Genomic DNA, 15,288 nt, shown 5'->3' on the forward strand with positions numbered 1-15,288 from the left:
CAAATCCAGGCCCAAGTATGGCGGCTTTTTCTTTTGTTCCAGAGCAAGCTCCATTTATACAGGTAGAACGGTACCGATAGGCATTTTGTACACATCTATTGGCCAACTAGGTAGAAGTCCTCGTAGGCGTTGCAATGATCAAGCATCTGATCTATGGTCTGAGATCGGAAATCTGGATATCATATCTTTGTTAGGCAGCCATCTCTTCTTTCTATATCGTATCGTACAGTCGCCCGCTAGCCCGCCCACATATGTAGTAGAGACTATCTGTAGTATGTAGGTATCAACATAGCAAAGTGTAGGTATCAACATAGCAAACATGTCTTCGCTCCTGACTACTCATGAAGGGCTGCTTTCTAGCCGAATCATTCATGGATGAATGGATAAATAGACGCATGGTGGACGGGACAAATATATACAAACATGCCTTGTGGCCCCTCACACAAGCTCCCAATAACCCACCCTGAGCCGCTAGATGTATGTACACATGCATACACTACCGGGGTCGGAGGAGTACAAAAAGGAGGCCCATGATTGCCATTCCGCCTGCCATGCCTTCCATGGCCACGGTGGTCAATTCCCTCTGTGAGACGAGGATCTTGTGGTCGTCGCTGAAGAGTGCTCTCAGAGAGTCTTCGTACCAAGCCAGGGGAGATTCAGGAGATGTCCAACGCGAGGACCCGTTCACGGGCTGGGGTGACTTTTCTTCGGTTGGGACAGCAAGTGGGAGAGTATCGGGGGAGACTGCGTGCAGAGTTCCTTCAGCAGCGAGTTCTTGTGCTGTTAAAGATTCGGCGACTGCTTCAATGTTCGACAATGGAGGTGGCGTTAGAGCTTTCTCTTCAGATGTTGCACCGGTAACAGCATCGACGATCTGTTCCGCAATATTATCCGCTCCTGCCTCGACTTTCTCGCCCGGTGTTAAGCTCGCTGCAGCCTCCGCAGTACTTTGATTCGGCCGTAGTGCTGCAGTTTTGGTCTCTTCCTCCCTTTCTTTCAATGCTAACTCCACTTTCTCTTCGAAGCCCTTCACCAAGCGCTTCCTTCGCCATGGTTCCAAGACGACTTGAAAGATCAGGAACAACAATACATTGATTCCCATCAGTCCCCATGTGCCCCAGGTGGACATCTGCCTTATTTTATCACTCCAGATTTGTTCTTCATGATACCTAGCCAATATCGCCTTCGCAAGTTTCGTGGACGCCTCTTCATACCGGGCTTCTGCGTCACTAACTTCCTTTTGCGCAGCGGTTTCGGCTTGCTCGTTGGCGTGATCGGACCGATATAGACTGGTGAATCTCTCCAAATCTGCGGGCGACCACGTATGTTTTCGGTGCAGCAAATCATTGACTTCGCGTTGCGTCGTACTCCGCTTAGCTATTGCTTCGCTGTAGTGGGCCCGAGCGTCCTTCACGGCTGCACGACATTCCTGGACCACAGATTCTTGGTGTTCTATGTCAGTCTTTAAGGCTTCGATCCCGGAATAACCGGTTAGGTCGTTTAAGCGGCGAGAGGCTGTAAAGACGTGAGTTTGGAAGTTGTCCATGAAGTGGGCGAAACGTTGTTGAAGGTCGGAGTAACGAGAGGAGATGGCGGACGGAAGCGTTTCACTAGAGGAAGAGGGCTGTGCCGGTTCTGGTTCTGGTTTATCGGGAGCCGTGTGTGCCTCATGTTTGGAGGTATGTACTATTGAGGCGGACTCAGGGATGGTGTGGACAATAGTTTCTTCTTGAGGATGCTTGTGCTTATCTTGCATGTGCGCCGCTGTGTCTGCTCTTGACTCGAGACCTTTGTCTATTCGACTCTTAGCATCCTCTATTTCCCGGCCAATCTCAGGCTTCTTTTCGCTATAAAACCGAGCTTGAACAGCTATTCGAGGTCGTTGCCGCGTCCATGGCTGTGCACTTGGGCGCATCACGGGGGGGAATGGACGGGGCCATGTGAGAGATCGGTGGACAGGCTTGGCGGCTCGAAAGGCGGACCATAATGTCTGGGACAGTCGTAATGGAGCCTGCTGCATCGCGAGCAGCGATCTGATCTTCACACCCACCGAGGGCTCGAGGACAGACTGACCTGTCAGTCGATGGGCAAAGGAAACAGCTTCCATTGATCGGCGAGATTTTTGCAGCGAGGAAGGTTTGCCGGCTCCGAAAATCGCGGCACCAGAGGGCCGCGGCAGTTGATCCACTGACGTCATAGCTGTAGTGTGAAGTATTACGTCTTGGTAGCGCAGTCTTGGCCGGGATTCCTCTTTCAGCCATGCCACCAATCCATCCTTCCCGCCAAAAAGAAAACGGATCCCAATGCTAGCCATCTTAGAGGGAAGTCTCGAGCCTTGAGCCATCGCCTGTGCCCAAGCACCCAAAACCATCCAACCGCGATCGGGCTTTACTGCACCAAATCTTATTGCCCTCAATCCTCTTCTATCGGTCTTGTCCCGGCTAGGTGGTCAGAAGACGGCAATTGAGACCGACAGATATCGATATCTGTCACCGTTCAATAAGAGCCTTTTTTTTCCTGCACTGAGTCTCTATTCCTCGTCCGCCCACTGGCCCTCTCGACCGCCTCGTAGACAAACTCTTCAAGATGCCCTTCCCAGAGACGCTGGAAGCCAACCCTCGGGTCATATTCTTCACCGACTTCGACGGCACAATCACCCTCCAGGACACCAATGACTTCATCACAGACAACTATGGCATGGGCTACGACCAGCGGCGCGAGCTCTTCCGCGCAGTCATCAACAAGACGGACACGTTCCGTAATACGTTCCAGCAGATGGTGGACTCCTGGAACTTACCGTTCCCCCGCGTCCTGGAGATCCTGAAGGAGAATATCAGCTTGGACCCGGCATTTAGAGACTTTGTGCTCTGGGCCCGCGACATGAAGGTGCCCGTCATCGTGCTGAGCAGCGGCATGGCCCCCGTGCTGGAGGCCTTGTTGAAACACCTGCTGGGCGAAGACCTGATGCGGGATCTGGAGATCGTCGCGAATGCGACGCAACTAAAACCACCTGAAGATTCGCTCGACAAGCCCGGTGGCTGGACGATAAAGTACCGTGACGACTCGGGCTTTGGACACGACAAGTCTCTCACCATCCGCCCCTATGCGGACGCCATTGCCAAAATGCCCGCGCAGGAGCGGCCCACCCTTTTGTACGCGGGCGACGGCGTCTCCGACCTGAGTGCCGCAAGGGAGACGGATCTCTTATTTGCCAGAGAAGGAATGGATCTGGTCACGTACTGCGAGAACGAAGGGATCCCGTTCACCGAATTCAGCGGTTGGGACAGCATTCTCGAAGAGACAAAGGACATCTACGAGGGAAGGAAGACGGTCAAGAATCTGGCCGAAGAGGGCTTGAGGAGACACCGGACCAATTCTATGGAATCAAATGCTATGCCAAAGCCTACGATAAGGTGAGCCGTTGACCGGTGAATTGCGGCGTTGCAGGCCTTGACATGAATGGGACTGTGGGCCGCAGCTTACAAGATTATGCGGGCGAAATCATTAGACGATTTCGGGATTAGATGGCAAAGACTAACGGCAGGATAAAATAGAATAGACAGCGATAGACTTTAAATATATATAGAACAGCTGCATTGAAGAAATCAAGGCGAAAATATATTCGTTGCCGTGACCTTGAGACCGAATAACGCCGTTCTTCTCTGTCTCAACAATACGGGAATGTGCCGTTTTGCCTAGAACCATCAAGAATGCTTTCCGTCATACTCGTTCAGGGCCCTCCTCAATATCTCCTCGTCCCTGGGCACCACCCTGACCGTGTACCTGCGCGGGACGCTCACAAGCTGCGTGGGATCCATGACGCCTTTGACGGGATGCGTCTCGACGACGCCGGGGCCCCCATCGGCGGGGCGCAGGTCCGTGATCTCGAACGCGCTAATCAGCCTCAGATAGATGGTGTACATCTCTCTGTTCGCCAGCAGACTGCCGGCGCACATCCTGTAGCCCAGGCCGTACGTGAAGAGCGGCGCGTCCGGATTCTCGAGCCAGCGCTCGGGCCGGAACATGAAGGGGTCCGACCACACTTCCGGGTCCATGTTGCAGGCCCAGGCGTTGAGGAACACTACGCTCCCTGACGGGATCTTGTGGCCGTTATACACGACGTCCTTGACGGTGGCGCGGGGCAGACTGAGGCGCAGCACGGTGTAGTATCTTAGCAGCTCCCTGACGAGTGCCACGATGTAAGGGATGGATTGGTCGTCGTTCGCATCGCAGAGGATCTGGTCCTGTGGGTAGACCTTGCGAATTTCCTCGAGTGCCTTCTGTTGGATCTCGGGCCGATGGGCAAGAAGCGCCATCGACCATGCGACCAGGGTCGTTAGAGTGTCCAGGCCGCCTGACAGCATGGTAAGGGAGATGGAGATGAGCTCTTCGGTGTTGAGCTTTGCTTCCTTGTCGAGGATGACGTTCGCCTGAATGCAAGGTTGATGGATTCCCTTTGCCATTCTGTCGTCTAAATCATCGTTGAGTTTCTTCAGGTATACGTCTCTTCTGCGCCGCATGTCGCGGGCGTGGGCACTTCCAAAGTTGAACGGATTCAGTCGTAGAAGCGGGATATAGTCCTGCAGGTTGCCCGTGGTGGAACGAAATTTGGACACCTCCTCCTCAACGTGCGTAATTTCACCAAAGAGTTCGTCGTTCTGGGATGCCATACGGGTCCCCCAATTCAAGGTCAATGCTAACGATAGTGAAAGGCGTTGAATCATTGGCATCGGGTCCACCGGTTTTCGTCCACCATCTCCGTAAGTGAGGAATTCGTTCAAGAAATCCCTTGTCTCGACATCGATGTGCGGGATGTACGTTGCCACACTCGGTTTATTCAGGGCGGATGCTGCGCCTTTTCTTCTCCTCTTCAGAGATTCTGAAAATGGCGATGTTCCTATCGTCGTCCCGCTTGTAGAACTCACCACTTTATGAAAAGTGTAAAATTCTGGCCTGGAGGCGAGTGCTTGAGAATTGGCCCCGAAAATCTCGCGCGCGGCTTTGCTGCCGTTCACCACTATCACGGGGACGTTGCCCAGCATAATTTGATATACATAGCCGTATTTTTGGGACCATAGCCGGTATTGCTCTGCTGCATTAACACGGATTTGATGGATATTACCGATCATGGGCAGCCCCGAAGGGCCATCAAATCCCGGAATGCGGGCTTGGTGTCTTTGGATCTCGGTGATAAGTAAATATAGAAGAGCAGAAAATGCTGCGAAGTATGCGACGAATGCTATGGGTGATTCTTGGGCATGGCCAATTAGAAATTTGAGCGTTTTGTCAATCATCTTGGTATGCCTGCGAATGGTCAAGGAGCAACAAAAGGAAAGAGAGAAACAGAAAGATGGGGAAAGATGTACACAACTGAAGACTGAACAAAGAGACCTCCGGTATATATCACCCCTTCCCTTTCACACGAAAGATCCACCCCGGAATTCTGATGTGAGGGGGACGGCGCCGGGACTGTGGAGAGGCACGGCGACCTCCAACCACGACGCAACCACATTCCGTGGTGTTTTTGTGGAGAGCGGAATCAACACCGCAGCCTGCAGAGCCGGTGATCATCGTATGAAGCAGGCCCAAGATATGGGAACCTCGTTCATTGGATCAGTCTTCAAAGTCCAGCCAAGACTGAAAAGAATGTGGAAGCCATTCCGACTGAAAGCCCCTCTCCGCAGGCTGGAATCTGCTGCAAAATCAAGGCATTTTCGAACACAAGGAGTGAGCCCGTTCTATTAAATTTCCAACGAATTGCGCTATCCTGTCAGATTGGTCCCTTGCAAACCATGGTGATGTTTCGAGAGCTGCAATACCCTGAGCATTGCCGGTGCTCAAGGGACATGCGACGGCAGATCCGCTCTCACCTCATTCTTGCGGAAACGATTGTAAGAATTTGGTCCCTCCAACATCATGATCAGTGATTCCAGGAATCACATTGTTCCAGAACAAGTTACCCATGTTTGGCGTACAGAGCTCCTTGTAAAGTCCACCCTCTCGATCGAACTTGATGCCGAAATCGGTTCCCTGCTCGCTACCCTCGATTTTCTTGCCAATCAACGCCTCTTCGTCAATGGTGCCTGTCATGAGGACTATCATGTCGTTCATTCCAATAATTCGCCAGGTAAGGCCGCTTCCGCATTGAGAACAGAAAGACCGGACAGCTGTTTCACTTGATTGGTATTCCTTGTAAGTTGGGCTTTTGGTGATGTCGTCAACAAGTTGAGACGGGTGGATGAGAAGGTCATGAGAGATCAACGCTCCAGTCCATTTGCGACACATTGTGCATTGACAGGTGGCTGCCTGGGGGCCATAATTAGAGCTATAGATCGTAGCGGGAGCATGCATCATACATTCGCCGGCCAAGTGCCCTCGGGAAATGTCAATTTGTATCTGATGGAGCCGCAGAGACATCCGCCCGAGACTGATTCAGGCACGGAAGCCATTGCAAGTGATGTATCCATCGAAAAGCACTATCTTGATTTGATAGATGTTGTGGAGCTACCGACCTGTGGCTGTTGATGAATATCCGAGTCTTGCGGTAGTTGAGGGTTCTTTTATATTCAAGGTGCTTTCACCTTCAACACAAGCATTGATGGAGCCCGTTAGGCAACGACGTTGCTTGCTCTTTTCATACCCGATGAACAAGTCGGAGCCAAGAAACGCCGTTGGGGGATTTCCTGCGTTTGGAATCCGAATGGCTGACAAACTGGACCATTTGAGGCAAGATGAACGTATTTGCTAGTAAGACATGGTAGGACCCCAGGGCATGACAAGTATACTGGGAGCATATCAAATTGACCAGTCTTTGGACAAGGCTTGGCAGTGGCTTGCCAATTAGGCATCCAAATCTCCCACTGCTCTAATTGCTCGAGCCATATAGATACGGGGTGTAATTGGTACCTTGCCGAAGTGTATCTTGTAAGCAAATGTAACCTGGCCATGTCGATTGGTGCTGAACCTAGATGCGCCCAGCCACTGCTTCAGCCATCTTCACTGTGCTGTTCGTATAATGTTTTTGGCCGAATACGTTGCAAGGTGTTATTTTGCTGCTTTCCGGCTTCTCCTGGAACCTGGCACCGGTTCGGACTTTCCCTGCGAGGACGCACCGTTTGGCACAGATTTATCAGCGCTCTTGTTTTGTACAGTTTCCTTCTTTGCTGCAGCCCTCTTTTTGGCGCCGATCTTTTCCAACTTCTCGATCTGCTTCTCACTGAACTCCCATAGTTTCTTTGCGACTTCTTCTTTTTTCACTTCCAGTCTCAAAGGCTCGTATTGCCTGCATTCTTTGATCAACTTCCCACCGGCGCCTCGACCATATTCAGCGTCCATGGCGGCCAAGAGGTAACTCTGAGCACCCTGAATCGGTGATTTGAGAACGAGCCACCATAACGGCCAAGTGATCAAGTAAAGGAATAAACCCCAAATTAACCCCCCAGACAGCCAACGGCGCGTGCCGGGCGTGCGGCAATATCCAGGGTCGATTATGAACGCTCGAGCATTGTTGAGTTCCTTGTCCGGTCTTTTGTAGGCATCGAGGTGTTTTTGGAATGCATACGCAAATGTCATCACTGCCAATTTGCTTCGACCGTACGAAGCGCTTCCTGCTTTGGAAGCTGTATCTGTGGCGTCGAAGTCCAAATTTCCACCGATGTAGCTGCTGCATGTACTGAACAGAATTCTCACGTCTCGATCTGGAGGTTGTGCACGAATAGCAGGCGAGAGGATACTTAGTAGATGGAATGTGCTGAGGTAGTTGATCATCCACTCGGCTTCCAGTCCGTCCATTGTCTCCTGAGGCGTACCGAAGTAAGGAGTCATTACGTTGGCACAGAGAATGACCATGTCCAATCTTCTCGGAGGTGCGTTGTCCACCCATTTCGTGGCAAAGAGTCGTATTGAGTGTAGCGAAGAGAGGTCGACTTGTTCGGCATATATCAATTCATTATTGGTAACTGTGCGCATATCTTCAATGTAGTCGACGAGAAAGGGATCCGAGGGGGCATGATGGGTCAGGAGAATGATCTGGGCTCCGCGTTTAGCCAGTTCTTGCACAACGGCGGCGCCTATGCCTGATGTTCCTCCCTGCACACTGGGTGTCAGAAAGCATGCAAGAGATTTGGGGCCTTGCCCTCTTACCGTGACCATGACCACCTTGCCATGCATAACTCGTTCTGATCGACATTTCGCTCCGCCAAAGTACAGTTTCAACAACGTGATGACACCTACTATTGCTGCACCCTTTGCCACCGTCCAGACATAGGGGATGTTGGAAAGACCCCTGCCAAAGCCCTCTGCCAGCAGAGGAATAGGCATCGTTTCTGAGCTGTTCAAAATGGAAAAAGTGGTGAAGGAATGGAAACAAGGGAGGACCGAAATGCCCAAGTTGGGTTGCGAGGAAACTCCGCTCATTCCGCCTATCGCAGGCAGCGGGTGCCTGACAAGTCAGCGCCACAATGTCCTACATATTTATCTCCCCACCGAAGAAATCTTTGACTTTTTCAACATCTTCCCAGAGAACCATGGCAGGGAAAGATCAAGACTATTACCTGCCGCTCCAAGATCAGCGTGTCTTCGGCGCCGGAATTAGACGCAAAAAGATCAATTTCGTTCCCGCTTCAACGGCAGATTCACAAACAGGCCCTTCGCACTCATCGAACTCGACAAGCGCAGGCTCTCGGTACCTCTCCATTGTTTTAGCACAGAGCAGCCAAATCCTGGATGGCGGCACTCGTCGAGCTGCAGGCCAAGAGTCTGGAGTGGACCAGACTCAAGGCATATGTGCAGTCTGCCATCAACCCATTCCCTCCACCGACAAACGATCTACGAGCCACGAGTCCTCAATCGCGCATCAAGTCTGCCTGAAACATTCCCATCCACCGTCTAGCCTTGATCGCGAACGTGTTGGTCTGAGATATTTGTCAACTTATGGCTGGGATCCTGACTCTCGACGAGGGCTGGGTGCAAGACAAGAGGGAATCAGAGTGCCTATAAAGGCGAAGGCGAAAAATGATACAGTAGGTCTGCGAGAGACGGTCGACGAGGACGAAAAGAAGTTGGTCAAGAAGAAGATTAAAGTACCGAAAGAGGACAAGATTGTGAAATTGAGCGCGAAACAAGTCCGCATCAAAGACGATGAAGCAAAGAAGCGGGGTGAGAAGTTGAGACAGATGTTTTACGGCCCAGACCTGGAGAAATACCTAGGCCCCGACAATTGACAACCCATCATATTCGACTCGATGAACCTGGCTCAAATTGTATATGGACAGAAGTCGGCCTCTTCTCATTCAGTGACAAAGACGGGATTACATGACTTGCACAGCCACCATCGCCCCTCTTTCTCCACCGACGCCACGCTAAGTCACCATCATACAAGCATGCGCTTCTAATGCTTCTTGAACAACCCTAGATGTTTCTTCTCCTTGTCCTTTTTCAACTTGTGGTGGCCACCATCACCGGACGGGGGTTGGTAAGGTTGTGAGGGTCTTGACGAAGCAGAGGCTGTGCCCACTCCCGGGCGTACGCCAAGGTTCATATTTGCCATCGCTTCGGTTGGTGGTCGGGCTTTGTCAGGAGGTCTTCCGTTCGCCGGTTGTTGAGGTCTCGATTGCTGCTGAGCTTGTGGAGGAGGTTCCGACATCCATGCTGGTAGCCGGGGTGCGGCTCTATCCATCGGCAGGTCCAGTTGCCTTCGTCCGGCACTGAGTTGGCTCACTTGCCGCAGAAAGTTCTTGGGCGTTATCATATGGGTTGTCGCTAGGAAAACTTCTTTGCCAGCCATCCTAGAGACATCGTAACAGGCCCGTGCTTCGGCGTAGGTTGCACCACCTGCCACGAATACAATGATGCGTTGACGCGGCTTGTTGGATTGAGAGCGTGTTTGAGCCCAGGTAGGTTTCCCTGTGTTTCTCAGAGAAGTCTGTGAGACGTTCATTTGGCTGTTTGGGTCGTTGAGATGTGGCTTCACCGGAGGGAATACATTAAGATCCAATGTACCCTGGCATTGCTCTTCGAGCATATACCTTAGAGCTGGCTCAAATCGTGACAAACTGACTTCTTCCATGTTGCTGACATCCTTGATCTTCGGCTGAAATAATGGCGGTGGAGTAGGCGTTGCATCCTTCAGCTGTTTTTCGATCCTAGCGCCCAGAGTTATCAGGTTATAAATGATCTCTCCATCCATCGGCGAAAGTTCGCCGTGACATCGCAGCTTTTCGATATCTCCCCTCAGAATACCATTCCTGTATAGGATGTATAAAATTAAGAGTCGCACACGATCTTCATGAACGACGCTGTCGTCATCAAGCAGTCTGACCACCTGATCTGCTAGATTCTTCGGCTTTTTGTTCTCCTCATCAAGTCCTGTTGCAAGAGATTGCTCGACAGAGACCACATCCAGGAGCTTGTGATCAGCAAAGATTTTGGCGCATTTCTCAGCCATGTCAATATGAAGTGAAAATGCTTCTTTGCCTTCCTGAAACTCTGGAAGTCCCGCCAACATATCCTTGATGGTGTTGATGCTCGCAGGTTGTCCGTCGGCGTCGGCAAACTGAGGATTTTTAGCTTGAAATTTCTTGAATTGTTCGCTCAGCTGCACAAGGAGATCTTTCATGTGCATATGTCGGTGGTCGACCCAGAGGCTATCTTTCTCCGTAATTTCCACATCTTTCTCTTCCTGGTCTGGTTGGCCGCGCCTGATGACATTTCTGTATGTTATTTTGTCCTCATCATCTCGTATCGGTAGAAGATCCATGGCCATGGCCTGGTATGTTAATTCGTGGACGAATGGCGACATCAGATCCATAGATCGGTCGGTAATTAGTAGGACTGCTCGTGGCCGGTTAGCCGGATTTTGGGGAGGGAAGTCATTTCGTTGATCACGAGCGTAGTCGTCCAAGGCACTCTGTACGAAGCTGGCAAGATGATAACACAGGACATCAGCAGCATGTCTCTGATGTTCTCTAGGCTTGTAGAATCGGATCAGAGGGTACTCGCCCAAAGACACGCATATTGACACGATTTTTTGGGTTATGCTGTCCAAGTGGTTCTTAACCAGCGAGTCGCAAGCGGGGTGGAAGAGGACGTGAAAACTCCAAGGCTCTCGAAACGACACTAGGTTGCACTCTCGGGGGAAATACTCGATGTTGAGTGTCCGAGATTCGACAATCAACTTTGCTCGAGACTCTGAACGGAAGAGGTCTTCTCCAAGGTTTCTCGGTAGCTGGGATGTCCAGATAAGGTGAGCACGTCGGTATCTCTTTCGACTTAGATCAGCCTTGAGGCTTTCGACTATATGCGGTAAGGGGGAGAGGAGGTAAATCGCATCGGTGTCGGAGAGGGTCTGCCTGCGGTCTTCGAGGAGTTCGATGTTGGTTATGTTGGCGTTCAAGATGTCGTCTTCTTTACAAACGTTGTACACAACCCGTTTGCTTTGCTCGTCCAATATTAAGACCTTCCAGTCTCGCCCGCTGGTAGCCCGGATCGTGTCTAGTATGATGTTCCGCTGAATGTCGAGAATGGAGGTTGCCATGGCTGGGCACGAGGAATTAGAGCAACAGAGGTGCTTGCATACTCATGAACATGGAATGGCTTGGAGATTCTGTACACACCGCTCAAAAAGAGTGAACGAGACGGCCTTGCCACATGCACGGAGTATTCATGCGGTGATGGGTATGCTGTGGGGTGGGATAACTTGTCGCAGGCTGCTGCGGTGACATTGGGCCGCACCTAAGCCTCGTTACCAGGATATACCACGTGACGAGGCTGAATATGGCACCGGCTTTTCGCAATGAACGTGCAGATGGTGGCGTTCGCTCTTTTCCTCAAAGTTTGTACAATAGCGACACAGGGAAATCTGCATTTGGAGTCCTCCTGGAGTCTTTTTACGACACACTCATATTTGCATGGGCATGTTCGCTCCTTCAACCCGTCGACCGCAATGCCTCTTCTGTTCATTCCGAGCCTCCTTTGCATTGGTGTCGAAACGATATCCTGACAGTATCCGCGGCTACTCTACCACGGCTAGCCGCACAGATCGAAGACAACACAAAGCCTCCCCGATCGCAAGGTCCATTCTCTCGGCACCGCCGAAGTCTCGGCGCCCGAATCGGCGTCCGATCGCAAAAACGCTGCAAATCTCTCCAGATGCAAGTTACAACCGTGTTCGTGTCAGCTTGTCGAAATTGAAGAAGCGGCTGGAGTCGACAAAGGTGACAGCAGAATCAGAAGTTACACAACTCGCGGCGCTCGACCCCCATGGGACGTATTGGCCCGCATTCAGAGAGCAGCTCGAAAGTACTCTGGCAGCGCGGGGTGACTTTGAGAGCGTGGATTTTGATGGATTAATATACGACATTGGTCGTGCTCAATTGGGCGACTGGGAAACAGAACTACCGAGAGTGCTGCATTTTGGGTTTATTGATTACGTCCTTTTGAGAAAGGCGCAAGATGCTCCACAGGAGGGTTCGGTGCTCGACGATCTGCAATTCCCTACAGAATGGTATACCAATGCTCGACAGGTCCAAAGAGATGTCCATCTTCATATCGGACCGACCAACTCGGGAAAAACCTTCAATGCTCTGAAACGTCTCGAGGAGAGTGGCGACGGGTTCTACGCCGGCCCTCTCCGGTTGCTAGCACATGAAGTATATTCGAGGTTCAAAGCGAAGGGCGTCCCTTGTGATCTTATAACTGGAGACGATGTCAGACTAGAGGACGATCCGAATACGAAGCTCCGTGCATCTACGGTCGAAATGGTCGATATCTCAGCACGGTTTGATGTTGCCGTGATTGATGAGGTACAGATGATGGCTGACCACGATCGAGGTTGGGCGTGGACTCGGGCATTTCTCGGTGCCAACGCAAAGGAAGTCCACATTTGTGGTGAAACCCGAGTACTTCCGCTTGTTCGAGAACTAACAGCATCTACGGGTGACATACTTCACGTGCACGAGTATAAGAGACTGAATCCGCTCAAGGTCATGACGAAGAGTCTGCGAGGAGATCTCAAAAACCTGCGCAAGGGTGACTGCATTGTGGCATTTTCTGTCGTGAATATACACGCCTTGAAAAAGCAAATTGAGCTGGACACAGGTCGCCGTTGTGCCATTGTGTATGGGAGTCTCCCTCCTGAGACTCGCGCGCAGCAAGCCGCGCTGTTCAACGATCCCAATAATGACTACGATTTCTTGGTTGCAAGCGATGCTATTGGCATGGGTTTGAATCTGTAAGTTGAGTTAAACATAACATGAAGAAGAAAACGCTAACGTTTGAGCAGAAGCGTCAAACGCATTGTCTTCCACAGCGTTTCGAAATTCGACGGTACTTCCATTGTGCAATTGTCCACCTCTCAAATCAAGCAAATTGGCGGTCGGGCTGGCCGTTTTCGAAATGCGCATCAGGCCATGTATAACACCCAAACCGCTGCTGAGTCTAATGTCGGCCTGATCACCACTCTCAACGACGAGGACTTGCCGCTCGTGCGAGCTGCCATGGAATCAGAAGCCGCACCGATCAAAAGAGCAGGTATGCTTCCGCCCGCTGAGGCCATGGAGGAACTCGAGGGTCGTTTACCGAAAGGGATCCCTTTTGAATATATCTTGAGGCGGCTCTGTGGAAAAGCTGCCCTGCACGAGCGATTTCGAGTATGCAGTATTCGCGACCAGAGTCGCATTTCGCGGGTCATTGAATCTGTCCGAGGTTTGACAATGACCCAACGCATCATGTTGACGGCTGCACCTGCCACTTCAGCCTCGCAAGGAATGGACGAAGTAATGCGAGCTTTTGCGAGATGTGTGGCAGAGCGAAGACAAGTGACGATTGTCGACGTCCCTGAAGTTCAACTAGAGGTCCTTGAGAAGCCGATCTCCGGAGACCGAGCCTACCTGCAGAGCATTGAGGACCTCCACAAGTCCCTAGTCCTTTACCTCTGGCTCAGTTACAGGTTCCTCGGCATCTTCAAGGACAGAGAAATGGCCGTGTACGCAAAAGAGCTTGCAGAGGACCGAATCAACACGTGTCTCCTCGAGTTTTCTGCTAACCCCGACCTACGCAAAAGAGTTTTGTCGTACAAAAAGAGAATGGCTCTTCCTCAGATCCAAACCGAACAGGGTGCGATCACAGATGACGAATCTGAATTGGAGCTACCAGATGAAGACGGGGCTCTCCCTGTGGACTGGATTCAGGGTTCTGCAGCTGTCGACATCGAGCAATCTCCGCCTACACAGCCCTACCTCGCAGCACACGGATGAGTTTCTAGGCCGCTCTCTTTCGGCCGTTGCATGTTCTGTACAGAAATCACATCCTGTCCAAGGCACCTAGGGATTCTCGCTGAAGGACGCCACCGTCCGCTACTGAGATGTCGCTCTCCCCAAAGACACCCCCTGTTTGTCTGCGCGAGCATCTCTAGAGTCCAACAACAGACTGTTGCACCCAGAGTCTCATGGAAAGATCCTGAGAGGTAATAGTACGAAAGGCCAGGATGCGCACAAACGAGGACATGTATCATGACATGTATCAGTGTGTGGTGTTCATTTTGCTGCTAGTGTGCTATCGTGTACCAATACTTTTTCTCACCAATACCTAGGTCCCAATCTCAAAACTTCGTTGGGAGACTTGGGCTGAGTCGGTCTTCGGGCCACTCCATGCACTCATTGTTGAGTAACCTGTCTATCAGTGCCGCCGGCCGACGGATTTGATGCAGCCATCTCGCGAGCAAGTTGGTCTTCGGTCTTTTTGTTGCCGTGCAGAATCAGTCGGTTCAAGAAGCTTCCAGGCTTGCCTGTATCATGTCCTTCCCTCTCTGCATCATCAGCCTCTTTAGTGACATAGTCCATGGTTTCTTCATCGGCTGAATCGTGGTCGTCAAAGTTGACTGAAGACAAGTTAGCTGCGGGATTTCACATGGTCTGAATGGAAAACACGACGTAACAATGGAAGAAGACGGTCGATTGGGTGCAAGATGGTCAATCTCAAGCCTTGTAAGAACAACCGTAGAAACTCCCCAACGAGGACGCAAGGCCAATGCTGTACATACCGTCCTTGTCTTTGTGGCTGAGACGGCGCTTGATCTTTGCTCGAATGCTTTCCATGTTCAATGATGGCGATGATAATATGTTGAGCGGGTGTGGATCTCTATGCTAAGCCTAAGGACTGTGAATAGAGTAGATTGTGGGAGGTAGTGAATAGCTGAGAGGGAAGAGGCAGGGGTGCAGGGTACCTTTTTCTACTTGGACGAGGTGAATCTGAGAGCAGAGAGCAAAGAGGGAAGAGGAGAGAAGGAAGAGG

General features: G+C 51.3%; 9 protein-coding genes across 9 annotated transcripts; 3 read left to right on the forward strand and 6 right to left on the reverse strand.

Annotated features, from left to right (window-relative positions):
• Nucleotides 1-496: 496 nt before the first annotated feature.
• On the reverse strand, nt 497-2,197 carry Z519_11570 (uncharacterized protein; the record flags this gene model as incomplete). The annotated part of the gene is made up of 1 exon (XM_016769281.1): nt 497-2,197. The coding sequence occupies one exon, from the start codon at nt 2,195-2,197 to the stop codon at nt 497-499; it is 1,701 nt and encodes a 566-aa protein (XP_016614654.1).
• A 389-nt stretch (nt 2,198-2,586) lies between these two features.
• Z519_11571 (uncharacterized protein) lies at nt 2,587-3,417 on the forward strand (the record flags this gene model as incomplete). The annotated part of the gene is made up of 1 exon (XM_016769282.1): nt 2,587-3,417. The coding sequence occupies one exon, from the start codon at nt 2,587-2,589 to the stop codon at nt 3,415-3,417; it is 831 nt and encodes a 276-aa protein (XP_016614655.1).
• Nucleotides 3,418-3,704: 287 nt separating this feature from the next.
• On the reverse strand, nt 3,705-5,294 carry Z519_11572 (uncharacterized protein; the record flags this gene model as incomplete). The annotated part of the gene is made up of 1 exon (XM_016769283.1): nt 3,705-5,294. The coding sequence occupies one exon, from the start codon at nt 5,292-5,294 to the stop codon at nt 3,705-3,707; it is 1,590 nt and encodes a 529-aa protein (XP_016614656.1).
• Nucleotides 5,295-5,871: 577 nt separating this feature from the next.
• On the reverse strand, nt 5,872-6,449 carry Z519_11573 (uncharacterized protein; the record flags this gene model as incomplete). The annotated part of the gene is made up of 2 exons (XM_016769284.1): nt 5,872-6,306; nt 6,357-6,449. 2 exons carry the CDS (start codon nt 6,447-6,449, stop codon nt 5,872-5,874), a joined length of 528 nt encoding a protein of 175 aa, XP_016614657.1.
• A 595-nt stretch (nt 6,450-7,044) lies between these two features.
• On the reverse strand, nt 7,045-8,319 carry Z519_11574 (uncharacterized protein; the record flags this gene model as incomplete). Its single annotated transcript, XM_016769285.1, has 2 exons — nt 7,045-8,088; nt 8,143-8,319. 2 exons carry the CDS (start codon nt 8,317-8,319, stop codon nt 7,045-7,047), a joined length of 1,221 nt encoding a protein of 406 aa, XP_016614658.1.
• A 206-nt stretch (nt 8,320-8,525) lies between these two features.
• On the forward strand, nt 8,526-9,221 carry Z519_11575 (uncharacterized protein; the record flags this gene model as incomplete). Its single annotated transcript, XM_016769286.1, has 1 exon — nt 8,526-9,221. One exon carries the CDS (start codon nt 8,526-8,528, stop codon nt 9,219-9,221), a length of 696 nt encoding a protein of 231 aa, XP_016614659.1.
• Nucleotides 9,222-9,388: 167 nt separating this feature from the next.
• On the reverse strand, nt 9,389-11,533 carry Z519_11576 (uncharacterized protein; the record flags this gene model as incomplete). Its single annotated transcript, XM_016769287.1, has 1 exon — nt 9,389-11,533. The coding sequence occupies one exon, from the start codon at nt 11,531-11,533 to the stop codon at nt 9,389-9,391; it is 2,145 nt and encodes a 714-aa protein (XP_016614660.1).
• A 373-nt stretch (nt 11,534-11,906) lies between these two features.
• On the forward strand, nt 11,907-14,252 carry Z519_11577 (uncharacterized protein; the record flags this gene model as incomplete). Its single annotated transcript, XM_016769288.1, has 2 exons — nt 11,907-13,228; nt 13,280-14,252. The coding sequence occupies 2 exons, from the start codon at nt 11,907-11,909 to the stop codon at nt 14,250-14,252; spliced, it is 2,295 nt and encodes a 764-aa protein (XP_016614661.1).
• Nucleotides 14,253-14,651: 399 nt separating this feature from the next.
• Nucleotides 14,652-15,092, reverse strand: Z519_11578 (uncharacterized protein; the record flags this gene model as incomplete). Its single annotated transcript, XM_016769289.1, has 2 exons — nt 14,652-14,875; nt 15,038-15,092. 2 exons carry the CDS (start codon nt 15,090-15,092, stop codon nt 14,652-14,654), a joined length of 279 nt encoding a protein of 92 aa, XP_016614662.1.
• Between the last annotated feature and the right edge of the window lie 196 nt (nt 15,093-15,288).

Source organism: Cladophialophora bantiana (genome assembly GCF_000835475.1).
Source record: "Cladophialophora bantiana CBS 173.52 unplaced genomic scaffold supercont1.22, whole genome shotgun sequence".
In the NCBI taxonomy this organism is placed as follows: Eukaryota; Fungi; Ascomycota; class Eurotiomycetes; order Chaetothyriales; family Herpotrichiellaceae; genus Cladophialophora; species Cladophialophora bantiana.